The sequence below is a fragment of the Pseudochaenichthys georgianus genome, chromosome 2 (assembly GCF_902827115.2).
Source record: "Pseudochaenichthys georgianus chromosome 2, fPseGeo1.2, whole genome shotgun sequence".
Lineage (NCBI taxonomy): Eukaryota > Metazoa > Chordata > Actinopteri > Perciformes > Channichthyidae > Pseudochaenichthys > Pseudochaenichthys georgianus.
Genome location: NC_047504.1, coordinates 7,509,112 through 7,535,727, shown reverse-complemented (window position 1 = coordinate 7,535,727; position 26,616 = coordinate 7,509,112). Strand labels below are relative to the sequence as shown.

The 26,616-nt window shown below is 45.2% G+C and overlaps 1 protein-coding gene across 2 annotated transcripts; it reads right to left on the bottom strand.

Moving 5' to 3' along the window:
- Positions 1-594: 594 nt before the first annotated feature.
- On the bottom strand, positions 595-26,609 carry LOC117459431 (lysine-specific demethylase 6A-like). 2 transcript variants are annotated; one of them, XM_034100212.1, is made up of 30 exons: positions 25,736-26,609; positions 25,549-25,612; positions 19,098-19,206; positions 18,861-18,910; positions 18,430-18,488; positions 18,101-18,221; positions 17,860-17,914; positions 17,029-17,063; positions 16,015-16,108; positions 15,803-15,929; positions 15,221-15,319; positions 14,858-15,077; positions 13,671-13,808; positions 11,370-11,495; positions 11,198-11,269; positions 10,916-11,023; positions 10,344-10,709; positions 9,039-9,889; positions 7,983-8,112; positions 7,736-7,841; positions 7,446-7,651; positions 7,285-7,346; positions 7,112-7,186; positions 6,856-7,004; positions 6,639-6,753; positions 6,341-6,528; positions 6,080-6,221; positions 5,870-5,996; positions 2,603-2,773; positions 595-1,726 (listed from the first exon to the last, which is right to left on the bottom strand). In XM_034100212.1, exons 1-30 carry the CDS (start codon positions 25,915-25,917, stop codon positions 1,697-1,699), a joined length of 4,377 nt encoding a protein of 1,458 aa, XP_033956103.1. In that variant the 5' UTR covers positions 25,918-26,609; the 3' UTR covers positions 595-1,696. The 2 variants fall into 2 exon arrangements, with proteins under 2 accessions (XP_033956103.1, XP_033956108.1); XM_034100217.1 differs by lacking the exon at positions 13,671-13,808.
- Positions 26,610-26,616: the final 7 nt, after the last annotated feature.

Here is a 26,616-nt window from a genome sequence, read left to right as displayed (position 1 = left end):
TATTTTTAAAGATACGCCATTAAATATGTTTTTCACTCACGGAGGGGGAATGGGTAGGGTGTGGTTTGGAATTGGCCCGAAGTGTTTCTCTTCTAAACTTGCTGTCTTGAATGATATGTACCTGCCAGGTGGCCATTTTGGCTCCGTGTGGTCACAGGGTGACCAGCAGTTGCTCAGTAGTCAGTGTAGATCCTGTGGGGCTGGCAGCAGCTACATCTGGCTACTGGGTCTCTGCTGGCATCCATCACATCCACTGTTTATTAATGCATTCTGTAAAGACATGAGTGTTTTTCATGTATTTCAGACACTTCGGCTTCTGATTTTCAAAGAAATGTGTTGCATGTGAAGACTGCATATGAAGAAATGTTATTATAAATATATATTAAAAAAATGACATTTCGAGACACTGGGTGAGGTTTGAACCTGGCATACAGTGTAGGATGCTGTGTGTGTCAGTCTACAGCTACATTGTCTGCTGGGTTTCATACCTTTACTCATAAACATCGATGTGTTTTTATTGCTTATGTACTGTAAATGATATCAAATGATCATGTTAAAGTATTGTGTTGTGTTTGAGGGACCAAAAAACATGGATAATTTGACAACTTTGTGTTTATTGACTCATCATAAAACATTCTTCAAACAATAAAACAATTTTAAATGTCCGTTTCTGTACAATGCTTGCTAAGCAATTTTATTTATATATAGAAAATGTACGAGGAGTTGTGTTAAAATGACAAAACTCCTTCAAATTTTAATGGCAGGTACTCTGGAAAAAATAACAGCATTCCATCAACAAATATTTTCAAGCAATAAATATGTATTTATAAATAGTGTAAATTTACATCAAGATTAGAAACATAACGAAACAAAAATCACAAATTATTCCATAACGCTATGTGCAACCCATTCTCTTTGTGACTTGGCTAGTACGTATTTTTTTTAACTCAATTTTTCCTTTTTTTAACCTAAGAAACAAAACAAGACAAAGATAAAACAAAAAGCCGTAAAAAGAAAGAAAATCACCTTCACATTACAATTTTTTTTTGGGGAGATTTTGCTGTCCAAAGAGTCTTAAAATGACTATCTACCATAGAAAAAGACCAAGTTAGGCTAGTGCTCCTTAGAAGGGGTAAAGATTTTGGGGGGAAATTCAGTAAATCAAACATTTTATCCAGAATAAAAGAACGAAAAAGAAGGAAGAGAGAGAAAGCTTGTCAAGTCAGTAGTCTTTTACGGGGTGGTGTTGCCAGTCGTGACAGTTAACAAGTATCTACAAAACATTTTCATTAAGAACCCCCCTGTTCCCAACCGTTTTTGATTAAGTCCTCCATTAAAACAGGGCTGAACCATTGTCAGTAGAGGGGGCTGGGAGGTGGGGGGGAGAAGAGAGTCCTGTGAGCTAGCTCGGTGGCGCCCCCCTCTGGAAGGGCCCCCAGCACTTTCAAACAGGTTGCATAGACAGACACACTCCGTCCGGCCGTCGCGATGGAGACCAGCCACTATGGCGGGGGTGGGGTTGGGGGGTGAGGGTGTGAGGATGGGGGAGACGGCCTTGGCTTTCCTGAATATCAGAAATGGTCCGTAGATGTTTTGTTTGTTCGTTTTAAACAAAACAATATCTTATTACAAGTTCCTGTAAATGGGCTTCACATGGCTCCACAGCAGAAGAAGAAGGAGGAGGCGTCACCTAATGTCAAGATGAAGATGAGTGAAGAGGAGGGGCCTGGGGAGGAAGAGGACAAGATCATTAGTCGTTGAAGTCATAAGGAATTAAATACCAGACAAAAAGGACCAAGTATTTCACTTTTATAGTTGTTCTGCAGGGTTTTTTAAAATACACATTTGTCTCAGGGGGTGATACCCTCTGTCCTTAGACGTTTGCAGGAAAACCCAAGAAACTCCACAATTAACGGGGAAAAATGTAATAAATGCAATAGATGTTGTGCATATGGATTCTAAATGACATTACATGTTAGAAGCTTTTATCCAAAGCGATCCCAACAGGATCCCAACAGGAGCAATTAGGGGTGAAGTGTCTTGCAGGGACACAACGACATGCTGACTGCAGTGGGGTTTGAACCTGCGCTCCCCTGACCCTAACACCAACGCACTAGTCCACTGCGCTACACGCCTCTAATATTATACATTTGATTGAAAAAGATCATTTGAATATATATAAACCAGATTCCTTCTTCATTAGCATTTTGTAGTGGCTTACAAACTGTATTATGACAATTAGTGGCAATAAACATCTAGCTTTCAGTTTTGATGTTGTTGGACTGCATCTTTAAAGAGGTAATAATAATCCTTAAGTGCAAACAAAAGTACAATTCTGACATAGGCATGTCTACGGTTGTAGGAACGGTGAATGTCACTAAGTGGAGATTTTGTTTATAATATTATTATTTCAAATGTTGTGATTAATTATGTATGGATAAATAGTGAATATAATCATCTGTGTTAAATAAAAGTGTCTGCTAAATACTATGTAATGTAATAATAAAATAACATTCCACAGAAACCATTATTTATGAAGTTTATTCATGATTCTACTTTATTTTGAGAGAGGTAGCAAGCGCCCCTCAGAGTTGAGACTTACTAATGTGAACTGGTCGTAGACCTGCATCATGTCGTCCATGCGGTGCTGCTCCAGCACCACGAAGTTATCCAGCGTGGCGCTGCCTTTCCGGGCGCAGTCCTGGCAGTGCACCACGTACTGCTTCTTGGACAGGAGCTCGCGGCGCACAAACAGCAGGTTGAACACCTCCACCTGCACAGTATACAAACACACAGGCATATTAGAAAGAGCTCCGATTGAATGGCTTTAATGCCGTTCTATTATATGGCGGCGCTCAGCTTTGATTTGTGAGTTTGAATGGAGCAGAGGCTGCAGTGGTAATGTCATCCAGGGACAGATCCTGGAGCTATAGACGGTGCATAATACACTCCTTTCCAGGACACAATGGCAGCAGACGTTTAATTGAAAATGGACACATTTCTGCTAAATAGCTGAAAGCCATGCATTCAATAAAATCCATTTAGCATGCCCGTTAATTAGCGCTAACAAGGCAGCCTTTTAATACACTGTTCATGGACCAACTGAAAAGGTAAAGTGCAGCGTTGTGGCATTCATGGGTGAACTAAGTGAATTTTAATTCTACACACTAGGGCTGCAACAAACGACTAATTTGATAGTCGATTAATCTATCGATTAATGAAACGATTAATCGACTATTCGGACTATTATGCCTTGCACAATTTCTCAAACGCTCTTATTTAGCCATCAACTTTTAGATTTAGTTTGAGGTTGTTTTAGGCATGTGGAAACTAACAATGAAGACAATAGAGATGAATAATTGATTAAAAAATACATATTATTAAATTAACTAAACAAATTGTTTATAATATTGCTTTTCATTTAAATTAAATAAATAATATTTCACATCAAAAGAAACAACAGTGTTTTAGCAAATAATAAATAATGTGATGAACTGTAAACAGAATAGCTGAAACTTTAACAAACTAACTAATTCAGTTCCCTCAAATCATTACCCCATGTTTATATAATGTAGTTAACTCGGTGTGTTGCTGCTAGCATACATAACACCTGACGTGGAAACGTTACTCGTGGACAGGGCTACAGAGCTGCTGGAAAGACAGTGGAACCCGGTGCATTCCTCCGTCTGGATGTGGAGCACTTTTGCTAAATGTTTAGACAAATTGCTCGTGTTACCTCCCTTACATGCTAAACTCTTATTGCACTTTTGGCAACAAGCATCGAGACGGGTACAGTTTAACCGCACCTCGGAGCGGCGTTCTCTCCGCCGTCTCCGCAGTGTGCTGCTGCATGTAGCAGCCGCGTGTGTGTAAACTGCCCCGCCCCCTCCCACACAGACCAGGGAGAGAGATCTCGTCTGATCGAAAATACATCATAGACGCATTTGTTTGTCTTTTTACATATTATAAACGAGCTGGCCACACTAAGACTGCGATATAATGTTTTTGTATCAATAATACATGACATATATTTTTTAAATGTCTCCAGTACCAATAACGTTGTAGTTTAACGGCGCGTAAAACGCACGTGATGACGTCACCAACGAATCGACGACTGAATTAGTTGGCAACTAATTTGGTAATCGATTTTAATCGATTAAGTCGATTAGTTGTTGCACCCCTACTACACACGCATCTACTGAAACAGTTCAGCTCTACTCCCACAAAATGTTTTAGACATCTTGGGCAAAAAAGTATTTAGTCAGCCACCAATTGTGCAAGTTCTCCCACTTAAAAAGATGAGAGACCTGTAACTTTTATCCTAGGTATACTTCAACTATGAGAGACAACATGAGAAAAAAAAAATCCAGAAAATCACATTGTCTGATTTTTAAAGAATTTATTTGCAAATTATGGTGGAAAATAAGTATTTGGTCAATAACAAGAGTTCATCTCAATACTTTGTTATATACCCTTTGTTGGCAATGACAGAGGTCAAACGTTTTCTGTAAGTCTTCACAAGGTGTTCACACACTGTTGCTGGTATTTTGGCCCATTCCTCCATGCAGATCTCCTCTAGAGCAGTGATGTTTTGGGGCTGTTGCTGGGCAACACGGACTTTCAACTCCCTCCAAAGATTTTCTATGGGGTTGAGATCTGGAGACTGGCTCGGCCACTCCAGGACCTTGAAATGCTATTTATGAAGCCACTCCTTCGTTGCCCGGGCGGTGTGTTTGGGATCATTGTCATGCTGAAAGACCCAGCCACGTTTCATCTTCAATGCCCTTGCTGATGGAAGGAGGTTGTCACTCAAAATCTCACGATACATGGCCCTATTCATTATTTCCTTTACACGGATCAGTCGTCCTGGTCCCTTTGCAGAAAAACAGCCCCAAAGCATGATGTTTCCACCCCCATGTTTCACAGTAGGTGTTCTTTGGATGCAACTCAGCATTCTTTCTCCTCCAAACATGTCTAGTTGAGTTTTTACCAAAAAGTTCTATTTTGGTTTCATCTGACCAGATGACATTCTCCCAATCCTCTTCTGGATCATCTAAATGCTCTCTAGCAAACTTCAGACGGGCCTGGACATGTACTGGCTTAAGCAGGGGGACACGTCTGGCACTGCAGGATTTGAGTCCCTGGCGGCGTAGTGTGTTACTGATGGCAGCCTTTGTTACTTTGGTCCCAGCTCTCCGCAGGTCATTGACTCGGTCCCCCCGTGTGGTTCTGGGATTTTTGCTCACCGTTCTTGTGATCATTTTGACCCCACGGGGTGAGATCTTGCGTGGAGCCCCAGATCGAGGGAGATTATCAGTGGTCTTGTATGTCTTCCATTTTCTAATAATTGCTCCCACAGTTGATTTCTTCACACCAAGCTGCTTACCTATTGCAGATTCAGTCTTCCCAGCCTGGTGCAGGTCTACCATTTTGTTTCTGGTGTCCTTTGACAGCTCTTTGGTCTTGGCCATAGTGGAGTTTGGAGTGTGACTGTTTGAGGTTGTGGACAGGTGTCTTTTATACTGATAACGAGTTCAAACAGGTGCCATTAATACAGTTAACGAGTGGAGGACAGAGGAGGCTCTTAAAGAAGAAGTTACAGGTCTGTGAGAGCCTGAAATCTTGTTTGTTTGTAGGTGACCAAATACTTATTTTACCGAGGAATTTACCAATTAATTCATCAAAAATGAATGTGATTTCCTGGATTCTTTCCCCCCATTCTGTCTCTCATAGTTGAGGTATACCGAGGATGAAAATTACAGGCCTCTCATCTTTTTAAGTGGGAGAACTTGCACAATTGGTGGCTGACTAAATACTTTTTTACCCCACTGTACATCTATGCTGAAAGGCGGCCGGTGCGTTCACTGACCTCACAGATGGTGCAGTAGTGGGCCGGCTCGTCCCGGGTCCTCGGCCTCAGCACCGTCTCCTTGCCTGCTGTCGCCAGAGCTTCCTTCACCCACTGGCACTGCTTCAACGTCCGCAACAAGCAGTACCTGAGACCAAAACACGTTTAAAATAAATCCAGCCTGTGCAAACTTTAAATATAAACCACTCAGCTGCTGATTCTGTGACTCACTTGATCATCTCGAACAGCTTGTGGTCGGACACTTTGATGTTGCGCGCCATGTTCCAGGAGAGGTGCACCATGGGAACCATTGACTTGACACTCTGGAGCTTGTTCCACTCGTAGCGCTCCACGGCAAGCTTGTACTGGTGGGCTGAAAGAGCATGAAGGAAACAGGATGTCATCGCGAAGGAAGACGCATCAAAAATACGTTAAGAGCATCCCCTTCACGCTTTAGAACCATTAACCCATATCCCATAATTCCATGCGTACCGGTGAGAGGTCCAACGTTCCAGGCGATGTTGTTGCACCACCCGATGGCCTGAACCCAGTGCACGGTTCCGGTGTTCAGCCACACCAGGTCCCCGGGCCTCTGGATGAAGCGGTACACGGGCACGTCCGCCTCGTACAGGTCCTCCAGGTTGGGCCACCACGAGCCCATCAGGAAGTTGATGTTGTTCCTGCAGGGGGGGGGGGAGTAGAGACAAAATAGATGTATGAACCTGAAAGTGAGCACACTAGGGCCCCTTTAAGGACAGAGGGTGTTATGTGTGTTTAGAGCTCGTCTTACTTTTCACAGAAGTTGCTCATCACTCCCCAGTAGGGCTCCGGTACGGCAAACCATTCGCAGTCTCCTGGGCCGATGTTGATGTTGACCGCACAGAAGTTGTTGTGTTCCTGGTGGCCTGGAGACAAACACACACATGTTTAAATGCAATAATCCACACAATGAAACGTAACCTTCAACTGCAGTAATCACAGAAAAGAGGTGTTTAGTGTGTATTGACCTGCTATCCTGCTCCCGGGGACCTTCATGTAGAGCTGCACTGTGTTCATGCCCAGTATGGTGTGGCCCACGTGGCTCAGCAGGTTGCCGGCGGAGACGACTCGAGCGAAGGCCGGGAGCTTACTGAGCTCCTGGAGCTGCTGTTTCCACCTGCAGGAGAGAGGAGAGGTCATTGTAAAGAGTGTAATCAAGTTGAAATGCTTTGCTGATTGTTTTAAAGCTTCTTAACAATCCGAACAATCCAGATGAGTACTCACTTCCTCTCGTCCGACACGTCGATGTTGGTTCCAAACTTGATGTGCTTTAAGGGTCCCCTTCTTTTGCGTGCAACACTGAAAACACAAAAACTATTTACAATAGCAATATGGAGCTTTTAAATGTGGATAAATAATACTAATAAAAGGTTATTCAATATAAAAACATGATGTACCTCTCTGCTGAGGCTGGCTCTGTGTCCGAGGGCTCCTTTAGTGCCTTCTTCTCATTCTCCTCCTGAAAACAAATGCATTAAAACAGCAGCACTTCAATTACTTTGTTTCCTTCAATGTCCAATTTTCTTTTCCTAAGTGGGACACGTATAGCATCACTGACCCGCAGGGACTCCTGGAAGGACGCCGCCTGGTACTGGGCGTATTTGGCGATGGTGGTGTGGGCTCGGGCGCTCTCGCAGCGCCACATTTTCTTGGTGCCGGCTGGGTCCCAGTTCTCATCGGCGGGCTGCGAGAGCTGCGTCCAGACCTCCACCAGGTGCTCCGGGTTGGCCTCCACCAACGTCTTCGTGGAGAAAAGACCCAAGTCTGCAGAGAGACGGGAAAACATGAATACAACGCTGATGTGTTTGTGATTCAAGGGAAGGGAATATATGTAAACTAAGCCTTTACCCAGTTTGAGTGCTCCAGCCAGTCCTCTGATGACGGTGACGGGGTTGGAGGGGTTTGTGCAGAACTGGTGCAGTGGGGGGAAGAAAGCGTCCCTCTTGTTCTCCAGCTGCTCATCAGACAGGAAACAGGAAGTTAAAGGAAAAAGAAAATGACCCCCTGCTTTAATGAACAAGACTCATCAGGTAAAAAGAGTTTCTCGCACTTCCTCAGCCTGACATTTATCGTAAACTGTTGGGGTAATACTCACATAGATGCTCGGTGTGGGGGGGTTGAGCTTGTCTTTGGGCAGGGCTGGTGAGGGTGGAGGGGGCAGCCGGGGCGGGGGGCACTTATCGAGGAGGATACTGCTGTTGGAGAGACCATTCCTCCCCAGGTTCCTGCACAACATGTTATAAGTTAAACATTACATTGCATTTAGCTGACGCTTTTATCCAAAGCGACTTACAATAAGTGCCTTCGACCAACAAGATACTAACTTGAAGAAAACAGAATCATATAAGTACATCAGGCTTCATAGAGCCAAGCATTTCAAGTGCTACTCAACAGGCTTTAGATAAGCCAGTCCTTTATTAGCATATAAGTGCTTTGTTAGTAATTCTATCGCTCGAAGTGGAGTCGAAAGAGACACACCCTTCCTCTGATCTCACTCTCCCAACATGTGTACATTAGCTACATGCAAGGGGCAGCCACATTTGACCAATTACATGTCAAATAGGGGATCACTTCCATTTGATAGACTGACTGCAGCCAAATGGAGGAATCTGTTCACCCGAGTGATCTGCGCTGAGTAATATCTGCATGGCAACAAGTCTGCCCAGTAGCCTACAGTGTTGTTAACAGTTACATAATGATCTGCCTTCAGTTGTGCAGTTACTCTGAGACGCCACCGGGAGGAGACATCTCCAAAACAATCCTGCTCTCATCATCACATCAACAGCTAAACACACCCCCTTTCCCCCCATTTACCTAATGAGGGCACAAATGTACAGTACGCAACATTTCATTCATACCTTTCAAACGTTGCATGCATCTCATCGCATTCAGGCTAACCCATTTCCATTCATCGACACCATTTTTGTTTGCACCTTGCACAGTTCCAACCCAGCCCTGTCTGTGCTAAAATGCATCAACGCAGCCTAGATTTTAAAACATTGCTTCTTAGGATGTTAGAAATAGGAGAAATTGCCAAACGCTGTAACTCCAGTGCAGACTCCTTTAGTCAACACCATCCTTTCCCCTGCCCAGAGGCTGGAAGGATCTGATGCACTTGCAGGACACCATCATGTGAATAAGACTGTCTCACCTGCAGGCCTTCAGCACGTCTGTGGAGCTGGGGTAGATGGATATCGAAGATGAGGAAGAGGACGAGGAGGAGCTGTGTGCGTGAGGAGGCGTAGCTTTGAGACTGGTGACGGCGGGGGGCTCGGCCTTCAGCGGGCTCTGAGAGTCCTCGGAGATTCCTCCTTTACCGTTACCGTTCACGGCGGGCGCGGTGGACGTAGCGGGGGGGGCGGCGTTGGCGGGGCTGTGTGCGCCCGCCTGTGTGTGTTCTGAAGATTTGGGGGAGGGCGTGGCGGTGGATATGGCAGAGATGGGCGAGGAGGCGGCTGAGCTGCCCTGCGCGTGGGGGGTGGAGGGCAGGGCGGCCGGGTGGATGTTGTTGACTTTCTTGTCTGACGTGGTGGACGAAGTCCCTTGCGACGGCCCCTCCCCCCCCTCAGGGCCCTTCCCCCGTGCCAGCAAGGCAGATAGTCTAGGATTGTCTGCGCTAAGGCTCGGCTTCTCGCCGCCTTCCGCCCCCTTGCCGTCCTCCGAGTGAACGTGATTGGTTAGTCCGTCCTCCTGCGTCGTTTTGCCATCAGCTGACGGCGGCGTTTGGCCCTCGGGGCCCTCGGGGCCCCCGTTGCCGAGGGAAGCTGCTGCCGTGGTGATGGCGGCTGTGGTGTTGCTATCTTTGGTAGCACCAGGTGCTGCTCCACCTGAGGTAGAGGAGAGGGGGAGGGATGGGGGGGACGGGAGGTGGTTGTGAGGCTGCGGTCGTGGCGATGGGGCGTTAGTGGAATGTCCAACCTGATTGTTGGGGGTCTGGGAGTGAGACGGGAGCTCCTCACTACTGGAGCCCGATGCATGGGGAACACACCCCTTCTGAAGCCCCTGCAGGGAGGAGAGAGCAACTGTTACACATTGGTAGTGCTCCAATACATAGTACATGCTAGGCTAAGGGGCGGGACATCTCTAAGCAGTGTATCAATCACAACAAGACGGCCAGCTAACCAATCAGAGCAGACTGGGCTCTGGTTTCAGACAGAGGGTGAAAAGAGGTGCTGCAGCACAGGCAGTATGAGAACAAAAAGAGCTTTTTGAACATGAAAGCATGGAGACAAGTAAATAGAAGAATAAAATAATAGTTTTGACTCTTTCTATTATTACATGTGCAACTTACATACCGTAGCTCTGTAAAAGACATTGGGGTTGTGCATTAGAAGAGCTTTACAGCCTTCATTACATCTCTTCTTAGAGTTGTTTCAACAATAGGTCAGTAGGATACATTAGAATCATCTTATCCACTTGTTGGAGAACAGGCAGTGATTAGAGGGTGGAGTCTGACCTGAGAGGAGTTTAGGTGCAGAGCCGGGCGCAGCGTGGCGTCCTGTGTTTGCGCGCTTGTGCAGGTGTGAGGTAGCAGTGCTGCGTCGCCGCTGCCGGCAGGCTGCAGGTAAGGCACGTCTCCGTTGGGTCCTGTGGCCGCGGGCCCCGACTGATTATTACTTCTGTTACTACTGTCGACCGCGGGGAGGGGGTCTGAGTGTCCGTGTGGCCCAAGGCCCACGGGCCCGTTGGCCAGAGGCGGGCACAGGGGCCGTTGGGGGCCCAGGTGGGGCCGGAGGCTGGGGTTGGGGGAGGGGAGGGAGTTGGTGGTGGGGCCGTTGGGGAGAGAGGGGCGCACCTGACTTCCTGAGGCATTCTGTCTCATCTGGAAATGAAAGGATCACATCAAATGAAGTTGATGCAGGATGTGCATTGTGTGAGTGTGTGTGTGTGTGTGTGTGTGTGTGTGTGTGTGTGTGTGTGTGTGTGTGTGTGTGTGTGTGTGTGTGTGTGTGTGTGTGTGTGTGTGTGTGTGTGTGTGTGTGTGTGTGTGTGTGTGGGCTTGCGCGTGCAAGGCAGCAGTATATTTACCTGGTGCTGGTGCTGCTGCATCATGGTGAGCTGAGCCTCCAGCTGTCCCAACATCTGCAGCTGGGGGGGCTTCAGGCTCGCCCGGTTACTCCGCAACTGTTCCAGCACCTGCGGAAGCACAGCAACAATGATATTAAAATATTATAAATAGAGAGGTGCATGATGAAGTATTTTTGTAAGCTAAGCTAAGTCGTAGAATTTAGCAGATTTTTACTTCCAACATGGTGCATAAAAACGCATTTTGATTTTGAGTGGAAATCAAGTGGAAAGTGTGTTACTAACCTGTAATTTCTGCGGGGAGAGGTACCAGTTGGGGACTGGCTGCTGTGGGGGGTTACTGACCCATGAATCTCCCTGAAAAAACCCACATGTAAAGAGTGAAGATCTGATACGGACTCGGTACAGATGACCCCCCCCCGCCTGCTGTGAGAGGAAGCAGCTTCCTGTGGTTTACCTTGCCCGGGCTGGAGGCTCTCCTCCTCTTGGCGGGGCAGGACGGGTCCTCTGCTTGGCCCAGCGGACCCACGTGGGGGGGCAGAGAGGGGCCCCCGCCCTCTGCACTGTGATTGGGCTTACAAGCCTGGAGGGGAAAGGGGAATGGGGGGTTGGCGGGAACGCGGGCAGCAAAAGAAAACGTAAGGAGGAAGGAAAAATAACGTGAATGGGAGGACGTAACAAAAAGGTCATGGGGGACAAGAAGAGGTTGGAGAAAGAAAAAAGCAATCAAGCGTGTTTATTTAAGAAAAGAGAGGAGACAAAGCAAAGCGAGGGATGGAGAGTAGGAAAAAAGAGAGAGAAGGAAGAGCAATTCTGTGATTGGGTGTTGGCGCTTCAACAGACAAGCAGAGCAAAAACACTGGTGTGGATCTGAAGCTGTGACCTCATAGGGCAGCGCCAGCCCCGAGGAGATCTGTCACTAACGCAGGGTATCACACCTGCAGCCTCCTCAGGACTCCTGATATTCTCCTTATTGCAATTAAAAGACGATGTGAAGCAGCTTTCCAGAGTACACTTAGCACGTGTGAGCTGACGCTGGCCTCAGCTCTGAGGGAGATCTGAGCCATGGAAGCCCAGGAACTAAAGGAAACAAGAATGAATGGCGTTGTAAACCACTGCTACTTATTGTTTTCCATTTGTTTTTGCCTATTTGTTTATATTTGTTCAAAATGTGTGCTCGTCTGTTTCATTTAATATATACAATTTATCTAAACATCAATATAATAAGAGCCATGAATCGTCTACTACACTTATAACGCTGCTAGGTTTGAGAGAGGAAAATCTAAACCAAAAGAAATGTTTTTTATCCATCATGTACGTCCTGGTTCCCGCTGGAAGAGGCCTCAGAGTGAATTGACTCTCACCAAAGTCAACACACACACACACACACACACACACACACACACACACACACACACACACACACACACACACACACACACACATACACACATACACACACACACACACACACACACACACACACACACACACACACACACACACACACACACACACACACACACACACACACACAGTTAGACAACAGTGATCACACACACAAACATGGACACGAACAGAGCTACTCGCTTCTACTGTGTGATGGCCGTGAAATGAGTGAAGTGCTGATGAGACACTAGGGGGCGTCGCTGAGCAGCTGCAGGACATCTAAGGTCAACTACTGAGAGGGAGGGGGAGGAGGGAGGGAGGAGGGGGTGGACAGAGCCAATGGGAAGCCGGGGTTCGGGCAGCAGACCTCACCGATCACACAGGGGCATCAAACGCCAATGAGTGTGAGAATGATCACAAACACAGCCTTCCAATTGGAGCACTTTGTATCAGATTAAGAGCAGTGTGGAGCAGGTAAACAATTACAAACTGATCTTTGAATCAACTGCAGGGGCAAGGGGGGAGGAGGGGGGGGGGCAATCCTGACATTGGATTACAGCCAGGATTAATAGCAGGAGAAATTGAATGGGAAAGAATTAACAAAAGTGCTTTTTCTGTTTTTAGCATGATGGGTGAAGCCGACGGCGCTGTGGAGAAGACAGGAAGTGCAGGGCTGGGTAACACTTGGCTGGACCCCTACTCGCTTTAAAACAGATGCCATAAAGCAGCCATGACCTGGACTCTTTACATAGAGTGTGATTAAAAAGGCGATTTCTGTCAATTAAATCCAAATCAAAGGGAAATAGAAAAAGGAAAAAAAATCCTTTTGTTGTTGTTGTTGTTTGTTTTTATCATTGTGTTTGGGTTACATAAAATAAATAAAAATAAAGATTATAACTGGTAATTGGATGAAACTGTATAGTAATCTGTACTTGTATACATGTATGTTTGACCTTTTCTTGCTTTTAGCCGTGGAAATTGGTGTATGTATATATGCAATTTTGTTTATTTATGTGTGTATGTATATACATACATAAATACATAGCTCCTAAGTGTGCAGCTCAAATGCAGAAATATTTGGGTCCCTGACCAAAATTGTTGAAATTGGATGATAACGGGAGGGACTTTTATGCTGTCTACCCTCCCGCTGAGCTAATATTGAATTAGTAGCATTAAAAAAACGTACATTATATATTTGGCGGCTTCTTTAGACATCTGATTGTGGCGTGCAGCTCAACTGTTACCCATCAGTGTGGACGACAGTGCATGCGCGTGTGCTGACCTGCAGGTCTGTGTTCGCTCATGGTAAAGGATGGGGGGGGGAGGAGGAGGGGTGGGGGGGTGTAAGTTGCTCTATCTGGTCTCTCACCTGCTGTGGTGCACTGCTCAGGCCTCCCTGCCTGGAGGTTAGCTCAGCGGGGATTGGTAGACTCCATGCCTCCTCAATAAGAGGGAGCATTTTACTTTTACCCTGTAGGCTACTGAGCTGGGGGTTACTCAACTGAGCCTAGGGGAATGGAAAACGACGTGAAAAATAAAATAAATAATAAAACACTTTTTGGTAGGAAATTTAAAAAAAAAAACGATGACCTCAAAACAATGATCAGCAATGGGAAAGAGGTTAAAGACACAAAGCTAGGTTGTGTCTCTGTTGGCTGGTCACCTGCGCCGGGTACAGCATCAACCACACATGAATGACATTGAGTAACAGTAATCGCACAGGCCCATTAACACAAGCCTCGCCAGGAGCTTGTCTTAATGCCATGGACGTATGCTAAATGTAACATTCCTTCATGCATATGTAGAGGGAAATGACATTGGCTTGGACAAAAATATAGATGAATAAATCAACACATGAGATATGGGGATTGTCAGAGCCCCGGTTGTAGCATGTAGCATTAGCTTCCCCAATCGATCTGCTTGATACGGTTCTGTTTTATCCAAAGTAAGAGACCTTCATATATTTTGGACGCTGGGTTCCCTATGCCTTCAAAAGCTTCCTATGATCTCATCCCATCTCAGTGGAATAATATCTAGAATTATTCAACACAGTTGTTGCACTGGGAAACCTTCAGTAGGGTTAAGAAGAAAAAGAGGGGTCCTCTCCCAAAGATCTCCATTAAATTCCCAGCATGCATAGTGAGTTCCACCATTAGAGAAAATGTCAGTTAGTGTTTAGTTGTCATTGTGTGGCACTACCTGCATGTCCATATTCCACGTGTGATGCTACACACAGCTGTGGATTCACCCCACAGCCAGCAGCATCAATAAGGGATGTCCCAAGCTCATAAATGGATCTGTATCTGCTGTATAAATCTTTGTTTGTCTGCCAGCTGGCGAAATAAATCACGCCCAATTGAGCTCTTTGGAAACACTGGAAGTCAACAGTGAGCGAGTGACCCCGCGGAGCGTGCAAATTAAATGAACCGCGGCCAGCTGTTTCAATTAAAGCCGTGACAGCGTGGCAGTAAGTGCTTCATGGGGACATCCCTGCTTCTCCAACAATAGATTATCAAATTGAATCCGCCGTATGGGCACCTCCTGCTCTCCACCCACCTGCAGGCATTTGATGCGGTGTGTCAGCGCCGTGGTGTTGGTGCAGCCCTTGCTGCGCGTGGCGTTGATGTAGCACTTGATGGCGTCGTGCGGCTGGTTGCAGGACTCGTACAGCGTGCCCAGGTCCATCCAGGCGGCCGAGTGGCTGTGGTCCAGCTGCACGGCACAGATGTAGGCCTGCAGGGCGTCCATGGGCTGGTTCTGCTGCTGGTACAACACCCTGGGGGGGGGGGGGGGGGGGGGGTGTTGATGATGGTGACAACAGTGTTCAATTTGACTACATAAACATTTCACTGCACAGTATTTATTTGATGTTCTTTGGATGTGTTTCGTCCACACACTTGATGTCTCAGCAGCTCTTACCCTATAGAGCACCAGGTATCTGCGCTGGCCTCTGATTTGTCGATGGATTGCCGATAGGAGATGAAGGCGTCCTGGACTTTCCCTATACTGGAGTAGCACCTGCAGGAGACACGGGCTTTGAGAGGTGTGCTACAAACACAGCCCTACATTGAAACAGTAACAATGTCTCTGTTCTTGTTTTTCATTTGTTTCGTCAACTGTGCTGCGGACTATCTTAGCCAGGACTCTCTTGGGTTGTCATTTCAAGTGATCAAGGTTGTTTATCTTCTTCAACCCCTTAATCTCATCAACAACATTGAACATTAGATACTGACCTTATGTCCAGCTTAAATGTAATGTAATGAAAGAAGGCCAGAGAACTCCAAGAGAAATATAATCATTTACCACAAGCTCCCTCTTCTGGTGTGTGTGTATGTGTATGTGTATGTGTAGTGTGTGTGTGTGTGTGTGTGTGTGTGTGTGTGTGTGTGTGTGTGTGTGTGTGTGTGTGTGTGTGTGTGTGTGTGTGTGTGTGTGTGTGTGTGTGTGTGTGTGTGTGTGTGTGTGTGTGTGTGTGTGTGTGTGTGTGTGTGTGTGTCATACCTGCCCAGGAAGTACCAGGACTGTCCGGAGTTGGGGTCGGCCTCTAGAGATTTCTGCAGACACTGGATGGCATAGCTGTCCCTGCTGGCTCTGTCCCCGAGCTGCTCCACTGTGTGATGCATCCAGCCTGGAGGACAAAACCAAATCCTTTCAGCTCTGATTTTATGGCGGTAAATGACACGTGGCACCGATGGTATGTTTGGGTTTCTCACCTAGCTGCTGCAGGGTAGTGGCCTTCACCTGTGCAGGAAGATCCTCCGCCTGCAGGAGGCTCTCGTAGGCCTCCTTGGCAGCCCGGTATCTCTTCTGGAGGAGAACAAAATAAACACAATTTACAAAAGTGTAAGGACTGGGTCTATGCAGGAATCCTGAAGTCAAATGTAAAACCTTTTAAGACCCTGTCCATACATTTTAAGACCTCATCGCCACTTGGAGTTTTAACTGGTTACCTTGGCGACACACTTTACCTCACACTGACTATATACAGTATTGATTGTCCTTCCTCCTTATCTTCCAACCATTTGGACGCAGACTTGCATTTCCCCATAACGATGTTTAACAACCGGCGTAAACGGACCTTCGTGCTATCAAGCAGTGAGCGTGCAACGTCTTGTTCAGATGACGTCAAACCCAACGGGATGCCATAAATAAACTCCACAGAATCACACTACACACCTACGCCATGACTACATTCAGGCAGACTGTAGAATACAACCTCTCTGGACAATTTATATACTTATTGAAAACAAGCTACAAAATGTAATACCTTGGAAAATGCCGTTTAATACTTTTTAATAGCCTTCATTTTTGCTAATTTGATCAACTTTTTAAGACCCCGCGGACCCCCTGGAGGATAACAGGAGAGGAAAGCACATGATGTAATCATTCCTCCGCAGCATTGTTTTCTGACACAGCAGTATGAAATGAAGCGGCCCGCATTAGTGCTGCTACTGTACTCCTGCCACTAAAGGAGAGGGAGACCGGCAGCATACAAAGGAGGGGGGCAGACTTTCTTGTTTCCGTAGCAACCCCGTCTCGATCGGCTGAGAGTAATGCCTTGCACCCTCCCACCCACACTCTCGACTCAATTTTGTCAGCACCTGGTTGGAAATACATCATAAACCAGGGGTTTCCCTCACATTCACACACCCTGGGACTTGAGGCTCAGACACTCAATCTCAATTACAAATGTGTCAATAATGAAATAACAGAAAGAAAGCTCTTACCTGAATCTCATACAAATGAGCGATGTGGAACTGAACTGCAGAAAGAAAGAAAGAGGACACATGTTAGAGTGCAGTTACTAAAGGAAAGTCCCCCACCCTGTCCGTCCTCTTGGTAAGTCTTTGCAAAGTCAGGACATGAGGTGTGAGGAAGACGAGCTGCGGAGAGCAAGCTGTGCTCCTGGCGGCACCTTCCTTTGTCTGGAGCGCTGCAGTGTCTGATCTAAGCTGCCTGAGTGACTCTCAGCAGATGGAGGAGGGAGGGAGGGAGGGAGGGAGGGAGGGAGGGAGGGAGGGAGAGAGAGAGAAAGTGAGGAGGAGGGAGGAGGGAGAAAGGGAAGAAAGACGGGGGCTGCCCTCGCTACATCTGTGTGAGAGCAGGAATGAGCAGGGGGGACACAATGAGGAGACGATGGGCAAAAAAATGGATATTGCCATCCTGTCGTCAAGGTAACAGGTACCGAGGCGGGGAGATGAGATGGCAGCGGCATATCAAATAATAGTGAACATAATCTAACACTCAGCACAGTGGGGGGGGGGGTGAGGCAGGCTGAGAGGAGGCACATACTGTAATGCATGTAAAGAAAATCAATAAAAATAACCTTTAAATACCACTTATAACATTTAAGAGCTATTGTTCTACTCTCTGCACGTGATGAGGAACCATTTGGTAAGACATCATTCATTTTTATCACAATTAACTAACTAACTGAACGCATTTAATATAAGATATGGGAACCCTGGTATCTACAATTTCTATCCTTTATGAAAAATATATAATAATAAGTAAATAAATACTTAAACATGTTATATGAGAGAGAGAGAGATGCTTACTTTCAGCTTTGGACAAAGTGCAGGGGTTGGAGTCAATCAAAGCCAGCTGAAAATGCTGTGAGAAAAAACATCGAATATGAGTTAAAGCACACAGAGAGTAAATGCACATTAAAGTGGTCCACCTCTAATATGAAGCCACATGGGGAAACTGCAATGCTAGCTAGGCTCCACATGTCCTATTTGTACGAGAAGTCTTCCATCTTAAGGGTGGGTCTTTGTGCAGGATCTCTAAGTGACCCACCTTTAGGCTTGACTCGTAGTCTGTGTTGACCTTGAACATGAGACCCAGGCGCAGGTGGATCTCTTTGGCCCGGGAGAAGCCCGGGTCGATGTACAGCACCTCCTGGAATGCTTTGATCGCCCTGAGGGAGCGAGGGAGAACATGATGAAGAGACGGAGGAAGGTCAATATAGTATATATATATATATATATATATTAAGTATGCAAGTTCTGTTTGGTGTAAAGTGACTTCCTGGATGCTCCTTAATGCATTATTATGGAAAAAGTAACACTTTTCTGCAATTTGAATACACCTTTTATGCAAATGAGATAAAGGAAGTTGGTACTCACCACTGAAAGGCATTATAGTGGAAGTAGACCATTCCCAGGCCGTACAGAAAGGCAGCATTCTAAAATAAAATAAAGAATAATACGATTTTAGACACTGCAATAAGTCTCTGAACGTGTGTACGCAAAAGCCATACATGTTTACATGGCCTTGCAGCAGCTACGTGGTTCAGTAGGAAAAACAAACTAGCTGTCAATCTCACCACAATGTGTCAACGTACCAGAAAAAGGCAGAGACAATGACTGACATGAAACCTGAAACCGCATTTTACACCTGCACGTAACCAAACCTACACCATACACACTTCCTGTGAGTGAGCTAGGGAGCGTATGGGTGAGGGAGCATCAGTGTGTGTCATTTCCAGGGTGTGAGCATCGCAAAGTGAAAGAGAAAGTGAGCATGGCAGCACGTGGTGTGTGTGTGTGTGTCTTACCTTCCAGTAGTCTGACTGTAAACTGTAGTACCTCTGGTATGCCGATAATGCTGTAATGAAAAGGAGAGAGATGATTCATCAGTGTCACCACAACACCGCTGAGGAGAAGTGGCCAGTCAGCATTTATTCACGTGGAGCTGGAGCGGCGCCAACCTCTCGTCTTCAGATGAAGAACATGCGGAGAGGAGACGGCGACTCCACAAACGTGAGCGGAGGAGGAGAGGAGGGATCGCTCACCTTTTGGGTAATCCTCCAGGAGGAGGTTGAAGTGGCCGAGCTGGCAGAATAACTCCGGCTCCACTTTGCCCTCGGCCTTAAGGATGAGCGAGTCGTAGCAGCGAACAGCCTGGGGAGCACACAATGACATCATGGTGTGTAACAAATGCATACTACAGAGGAGGGATGGGAACGATTCATCCAATATTGGAAATGATTCAGGTACTCCAATATGAGAATATGAGTTATGAATATTTTTATTGTAATTTCTTCTTTTCTTTTGGGAGGGGTGCCTAAGTGGATTACATATTATCAAATGGAATAATTCAATGTATACGACAGTGCCATAGCTAAGTGTGTTAGGTCTAAAGGTGTGTTTTGCTCCGGTCACAGCGGGCAGAGCTGCAGCTGATCGATCTCGATCTCTCTCTCTCTCTCTCTCTCTCTCTCAGATCTAGCTAGTTCTAGCTAATTACATGGCTGCTGCCCCTCCCTACATGCAGATCACGCAGAACCTCAAACCTCATTTTATGCCCAAATGCGCTCCGCAGTTACCCCGTTGCGAGGTTCCGGCGCTAACAGTTCACGAGCGGGCTCACGCCCCCCGTTAACGCTCGCGACACATGAGTGGGCAGCCTAAACAACAATAAGTTATGCATGAAAGCAGGCCTATAGCCGTCCTCTGTTCAAACTGTGATCACCAGGTCAATACATTTGACAAATTCGATGTGGTTTCTATACTTATTTGAACATGTATTTACACTGAACAAAAGTATAAACGCAACACTTTTGTTTTTGCTCCCATTTTTCATGAGATGAACTCAAAGATCTAAAACATTTTCTATATACACAAAATAACCATTTCTCTCAAATATTGTTCACAAATCTGAAAAAATGTGTGATAGTGAGCACTTCTCCTTTGCCGAGATAATCCATCCCACCTCACAGGTGTGGCATATCAAGATGCTGATTAGACAGCATGATTATTGCACAGGTGTGCCTTAGGCTGGCCACAATAAAAGGCCACTCTGAAACCTGCATTTTTGCTTTATTGGGGGGGTCTGGGGGGGGCCGAAAACCAGGCAGTATCTGGTGTGAGGGGTAGGGGTAGGGCTAGGGTAATGTTGTGAATCGAGTGGCCTGTGTTCGTCGTCCATTACATACGCCTGCCCATACCATAACCCCACCACCACCACCATGGGCCACTCGATTCACAACATTACCCTAACCCTAATCCTACCCCTACCACAAAATACTGCCTGGTTTTCGGACCCCCCCAATAAAGCAAAACTGCACGTTTCAGAGTGGCCTTTTATTGTGGCCAGCCTAAGGCACACCTGTGCAATAATCATGCTGTCCAATCAGCATCTTGATATGCCACACCTGTGAGGTGGGATGGATTATCTCGGCTCACTATCACAGATTTTTTCAATGGTTATTTTGTGTATATAAAAAATGTTTTAGATCTTTGAGTTCTTCTCATGAAAAATGGGAGCATAAACAAAAGTGTTGTGTCGGAGAACTCATTGAGAACTTCTGAAAGTCAAGGTGTAGCTGACGTCAGCTCCTTAGCTCACATTCTTCTCTGCAGATAGAATCAGCCCTGAACTAAGTGGAATGAGGTTTGCTGGAGATAAGGACGTGTGCTTAAGGCTTTCCATTATAGATCGTTCAGCCCTGATAAAGACGGATACAATAGCAGCGGCTGCCTGAGAGCTGCAGGATCCTCAAGGGCCATACCCATGATGTTTTAAGTGGAGTGTTGTCACAATATATTAAAAAAAAAGTGACATTAAAAAAAAGAAAAAAAGTTGACATTTTGAAGAAGAAAAAAAGGCAAATTCTGAGAAAATAGGCATATTTTGAAGGAAAATAGTGGGACATGTAGTTCATGGGCAGCGTGCTTCTGTCGGCATGTCACCGTATAATAAACATATTATATTCTTTGCAAGCTCTTGTGGGGCCGCAAAAGCTGAAGTCACGGGCCGGATTTGGCCCCCGGGCCTTGAGTTTGACACCCCTGGCGTAAATAGAATATGATATACGAGAACAGAATGTACAATTAAATATTATACCGTAATATTACAGTGAAAACTATTTAGATAAATAAATTGTAAGATGATTGACAACAGATGAATGCTTATGGAGGCACTTTACTGAGCTCAGGTGAAAAAGGGTCTGCAAAGGATAAAATCCCGACCAATCACAATAGAGCCAGCTAACCAATCAGAGCAGACTGGGCTCTGGTTTCAGACAGAGGGTGAAAGGAGGTGCTGCAGCACAGGCAGCATGAGAAAAATAAAGAGCTTTTTGAACATGAAAGCATGGAGACATGTCCCAGTAGAGACACTACATACTGATATGAACCTGAACGTGAGCAGAGTATGTCCCCTTTGAATCCGTTAGCCTCTGTAAAACAACAATTTTGTTATTCTTATGCAAAGAAATGAAATGCTCACGTTCTTTTGGTCCCATACCCAACAGGACTCCTCTAAATATTCAGTATCTGAAACGGCGTCAGAAACAACACGCATTTTTACAATAACCTTGATTCAATATCTATCTTTCACATTGAGATAACATCTTCCAAAGAAAGGTTGATCACTCTGTTGGAGTTGTGAGGACTACAGAAGTTGTTCCAGGATGTCAAAGAGGAATGCTTCTTTTACCTATATATGTATTCTAATACCCAATCTATCAGAATCAGCAATAATTAGGACAGACGATGCGTGGGACGTCCACAAATCTGAACTTGAACAGCATCTGCCCTGATGAAGAGAGGAGCCAATGACAAATGGAGCCTAGTTGAGTGGCACTCATTGGCCAGGTGTCTCCCCACACTAAGATTCACAAACATGAGGACTACTCTGAAGAATCACTGAGGACGGGCTCAGCTGCTCCCCAATGCTGAGTGCTCTTCAAAGCCAACAAGAGGCAGCTGCACGAGCAAGAAACTGCATTTGGAAATACAATTATGAACCTGAAAATGATTAATATTAATATGGCCCCTTGAATAGGCTAGTTAGGCAGCATTACATAAAAACATCGGACCCATAGAGCTTCACTCCACCCTGCATAGCTGGGTAACATGCAACACATACTGTGCGATAATACAGAGAAGTGTTTACATGTGTTGCACAAAGAGATTGCCAACAAGTGGCTGAAAGAGATTACAGATGTTTTCCAGGACATGAAACGTAGTGTTGCACTCTTGCAGGCTAATCCAACTCAAACTTTCCATCTTTTAAATTGATCAAATGAATAGTATTTTCCAATTTTAATATAGTTTGATTGTCAGGAAATCATTTTACAAGTAGGATCTTAGTGGTGGTGGTGGGAAGTCATGCAACCATGGTGTAGTTTGTTTATATCCTAATGGTCCCTTCACATGTCTCGTGGTTGCATTTATACTTCAAATATTTGAAAGATAGCATGCACAGCCCCTTAAATAAATTACTGTGTATCTTATTTTTGTTGATTGGTTGACTGTCACTAATTATTTATTGTTTATCAAACGCCTAAATCATCAAGATCTACTTTCAACATGGACAAATAATGCAGGAAAACGCCAGCTCCACTTCTCATACCACAGTGTCTTTGTCATGGTTGAACCTTTGACCTGCAGACATCATTAAGACAACTGCCAGAAGATGCATGCATTCAATCCTGGACCCCCTGGAGTGAATAACACGGAGCCTCCATAAAACATCTACAGGATTATTACAGGAACAAAATATACTTCTTTCTTGCAGCACTAGCTTGCTGTTAAACTTCCTAAGAGCACTAAAGGTATCTTGTGACTGTGGTTAAATTGCTTTTTAAATGAAGTTATATTTTAATAATCCCCCGTGGGAGGAATTGCCCCTATCCATCTTAGCTATTAAACAGAGGTCAGCGACAGCGCAGCGCCTGGGGCAGTGCTTCAGTCAAAGAATGAACAGCCCTAATACTTAAGAAAAACTAACCTGAAGGAAACGACGCAAACACAGGAATATATGCAAACTTCACACTTCTTTCTGCAAAAAGCACCGATAGATAATCACATGCATGTAGAAAATAAGCACTCAAAGCGTATATCCTGTCTAGTTATTCTAAGCTTGCTTCATTGACACCTAGTTACTGGTGATACAGTGACCTAGATCTGTCAGAGATGTTGAACCACAGCTATCTGCATGTAGAGAGCAACAGTGCAGAGACGCAGCTAAGGCGACAGACAGGGTAGTCTCTCAAAACTAATACGCTTAGACCAGACGTGTTAAAAGCAGACTCAAATACAAAATGATTGCGAATCCACATTCTGGTCCGATACCCATGTTGTTTTTATGAGCCTTTTATTCTCATTGGCGAGCCCAAGAATATTTTCAATTATTCAATGTGAGTATGGATGATGGTCAATTCTTAGACTACTAGACTAACAAATGGTCTCTTTGCCTTCACAAATGGATACGCTAATAGCAGACCTACGCTATCGAGCTAGCAATCAGCAGCTTGCCAAATGTGTTGTACTGTGCTCTGCATCATTGGTTGGTTTAATATCAGCATTATTGTTATGCTGTGGGCCGCTTTAAAACTCCAAACTCTGGTTATTAGCATATTCATTACTAGCCTCCTCTGTGGACAGCCTTGAGCTGCAAAAAAAAATTCCTTGCACCGTTACAATATCGTAACAAAATTACCCAACATAACAGTATTCAGTGCCATGTTAGCTACATGATATATCTGACTCGTGTCGCCATCAGACTGCAATAACCTGCACATGCAGACATCTGAGGCTGGACCGGCCCATGGCTGTGTGCATATTTAACCAGGAGTAGTACTCATACAAGAGTAGGACAGTAACAGGAACATTTGGCAACAGACGCTCACTATGTATGTAGCAAGATCAGGTTTTTGAGGGTGTCGACCGTTACTACCACCATAACAACCGAAAAATAAATGAATTGCGTAATGCACAAAATAACTTGTGCCATGCAAATTATCATTTTAGCATGGCCCATAATAAATCTCACTGGTTTTTTGACAAATAGGACTTTTTTTATGTAAAGACTGGGCTGTTTTAAGCTGGGGTTTTTTAAGGCCAGAATGCCAACCAAAGCACAAAAAACACCTGGTAATTAAATTAACAAATTGTGTGCAAAACCATTGCATTAGTTTAAAAATCTGTTAGGAAGAAACACACTAGTCCATGAGCTTGTTCTGCTTTGAAAATAGGAAGTGCACACTCACAGTTTAATGCAAGCCTCATACACTGTCCATGTTCTCTAGCAAGTATGGCAGATAAGACCTTGCTGCTGTTCCTGTGCAGCTAATGCTAATTAAATATCCACACTTCCTAGGTATCCCACACCACCTAGCGAGCAGATCCGCGGATGCTCCTTCACACCACGAGCTGTCAACAGCACCATCTCCTCCACATCACCCGTTTTTCAAGATAATATCACAAAAAAAGGTCTAGCCTCAATGTTAGCCCTATCATGTGTTGTGCACAGGTATCATGAGTGTGTTTAACATGTAGCTTTCCAATAACAGAGCACATGCAGAGCCAAACAGGGCCATTACAAACTGTAAACAAAGGACCTAGACACCGCCTATGTCAGCAAGAGGAACACATGTATACAAAGTGCAAAGACCCGAGAGGATAATGAAGATGCACAAAAGCAACACAAAAGATTACGAGCAATACATTCATATCAAATGGGTTATAGCTATCGGTGTCACTCCGCCATGTCCCGCCATCTTGGACAGGCAGCCAGCCATTAACGTTACTTGTAACGTTATCAACTCCTTCACAAATGAGCAAAATAGGTGCTTTGGTGCATTCATTCAGCAGTGCAATGTCCCCCAAAACAACCTGACTGACTGTTAAGGAGACACCATATCAATGCAAATGCTACGGGTAGAAGCTAGCCCATAATAACGTAGAGGGGTACAGCTGTACTTGGTGCACACTGAACAGGGCTACAGCGTTACTTCCACAAACAGTCACATAACGACATGTATATATTTAAAGTCAGATGTGAGAGTATAATGCTTGCAACGTTATAATAGCAATGCACTTTCCTATTTTTCAAGTCAAAAATGTGCTAGTACACCAAACCATGACGACGTTGTGTTGCTGGTTGCAAGTGCATAAGGATACACAGGATAAAGTTAGCTATGCAGCTAACAGGGAAGGGCGGCTGCCTAACAGACGTTAACATATGTTTATAGCAATGTAGTAGCATGAAAAGGGGGATAGCAACTCGGCTAGCCGCAGGTGCAGCAGGATCGCTGTTCATCGGATGCTAACTAGCATGCTAGCTGACAGGCTAATAGAGGGGCTGCGGCTATAGCTGGCCTTTCCTTAGCGAGTGGGCCTGGGCTTGCTACTATGAGAGCAAATACACTGCCGTGCATAATAGTTGAGAAGTGGGTCCCAGGGATTGGGGTGTTGCTTTATTGTGTAAAAATACATCCAGTTTAGATATGCTACCTTCATCAACAGGGCCTTCGTTCTGGCGCCATCTTCATGAAGCTTCTGAAATCCAAACAGTGAGCTGCAAGCGAGAAGACAACACACTCAGAGCGGATCAGAAACATGATCGGCATGCAAGGAAAGAAAACAATCAATTTAAATAAAGTGTGTGATTATGTGACTGCACGGGGTGTACTGTTCCGACCTGTCGATCCCGGCCAAACTGTCCCTCTCCTGGGCTGTCAGTGTCGGAAAGTCCTCCTCTGTTTCACTCGCTTTTCCCGCCGCCATTTTCTTTCCCTCATCACCACTAGAAGAAGAAGCCGAGCCGAGACTCCGAGCAGCAGCGCAGGCAGCGACGGCGACAGACACACCGCACGATTGCATGGAAAAAATCGCGACGCGGGGACAAACGCTTTGCTCCGCCGAATCAAAGAAGAAAAACTGAAAGAAAAAACAGACGATCAAAAACTTTTTCCCAGGATGAAAAGATGCGATTCGATATAGTAAATCCTTTCGGGGGGACACAAGCGCTCTCCGGGTAGCTCCTCAAACGTCACATTTTTCATCACAAAGTGATAATGTGCCGCTATTTGAATGCGCATAAACTGGTTATAGTATCCAATATGTGAGTATTTCACAATAAAATGCGTTTCGGCCGAGAACATAAAGTTGTTATAATTGTGTCACCCAAGCGAACCCACGCGCCGCTCTAGCCACGCCCTCTCTCCCCTCATCAGCCAATGGGAGTGCCCGAATCCCACCATATGACTTCCCTGCTTTATCGTTCTTTAATCTTAAATATTCATTTTTCTCCCTGCAAACCACTCATTTTTAGTTCCACGATTATTTAAGAAGCATATTCCAAAGTATTTATTCTATGGGGGTGTCTGTCACTCATGTGCATAAAAGGGAAATATCTTAGTTAAAAAAAAACATGATAACATGTAATTTCCTATTCAGTAATATGAATGAACAGACTGGTTAATAAATGACTGCAATGCATAATTTGTTTCTGCCTTTCAAACCATGATGTGTATGCACTTTCAACGTACCATTATAATTCATTTGACATCTTTCTCATCC

Bases quoted from the DNA above. Each gene is read 5' to 3' on its own strand.
- LOC117459431 (XM_034100212.1), bottom strand. From the start codon at position 25,917: ATGCAATCGTGCGGTGTGTCTGTCGCCGTCGCTGCCTGCGCTGCTGCT. The intron at 16,109-17,028 runs GTAAGAGCTTTC...GTTCTCCTCCAG, and splicing joins CTCATTTGTATGAGATTCAG to AAGAGATACCGGGCTGCCAA. The intron at 2,774-5,869 runs GTCAGTGAACGC...TATACTGTGCAG, and splicing joins ACTACTGCACCATCTGTGAG to GTGGAGGTGTTCAACCTGCT.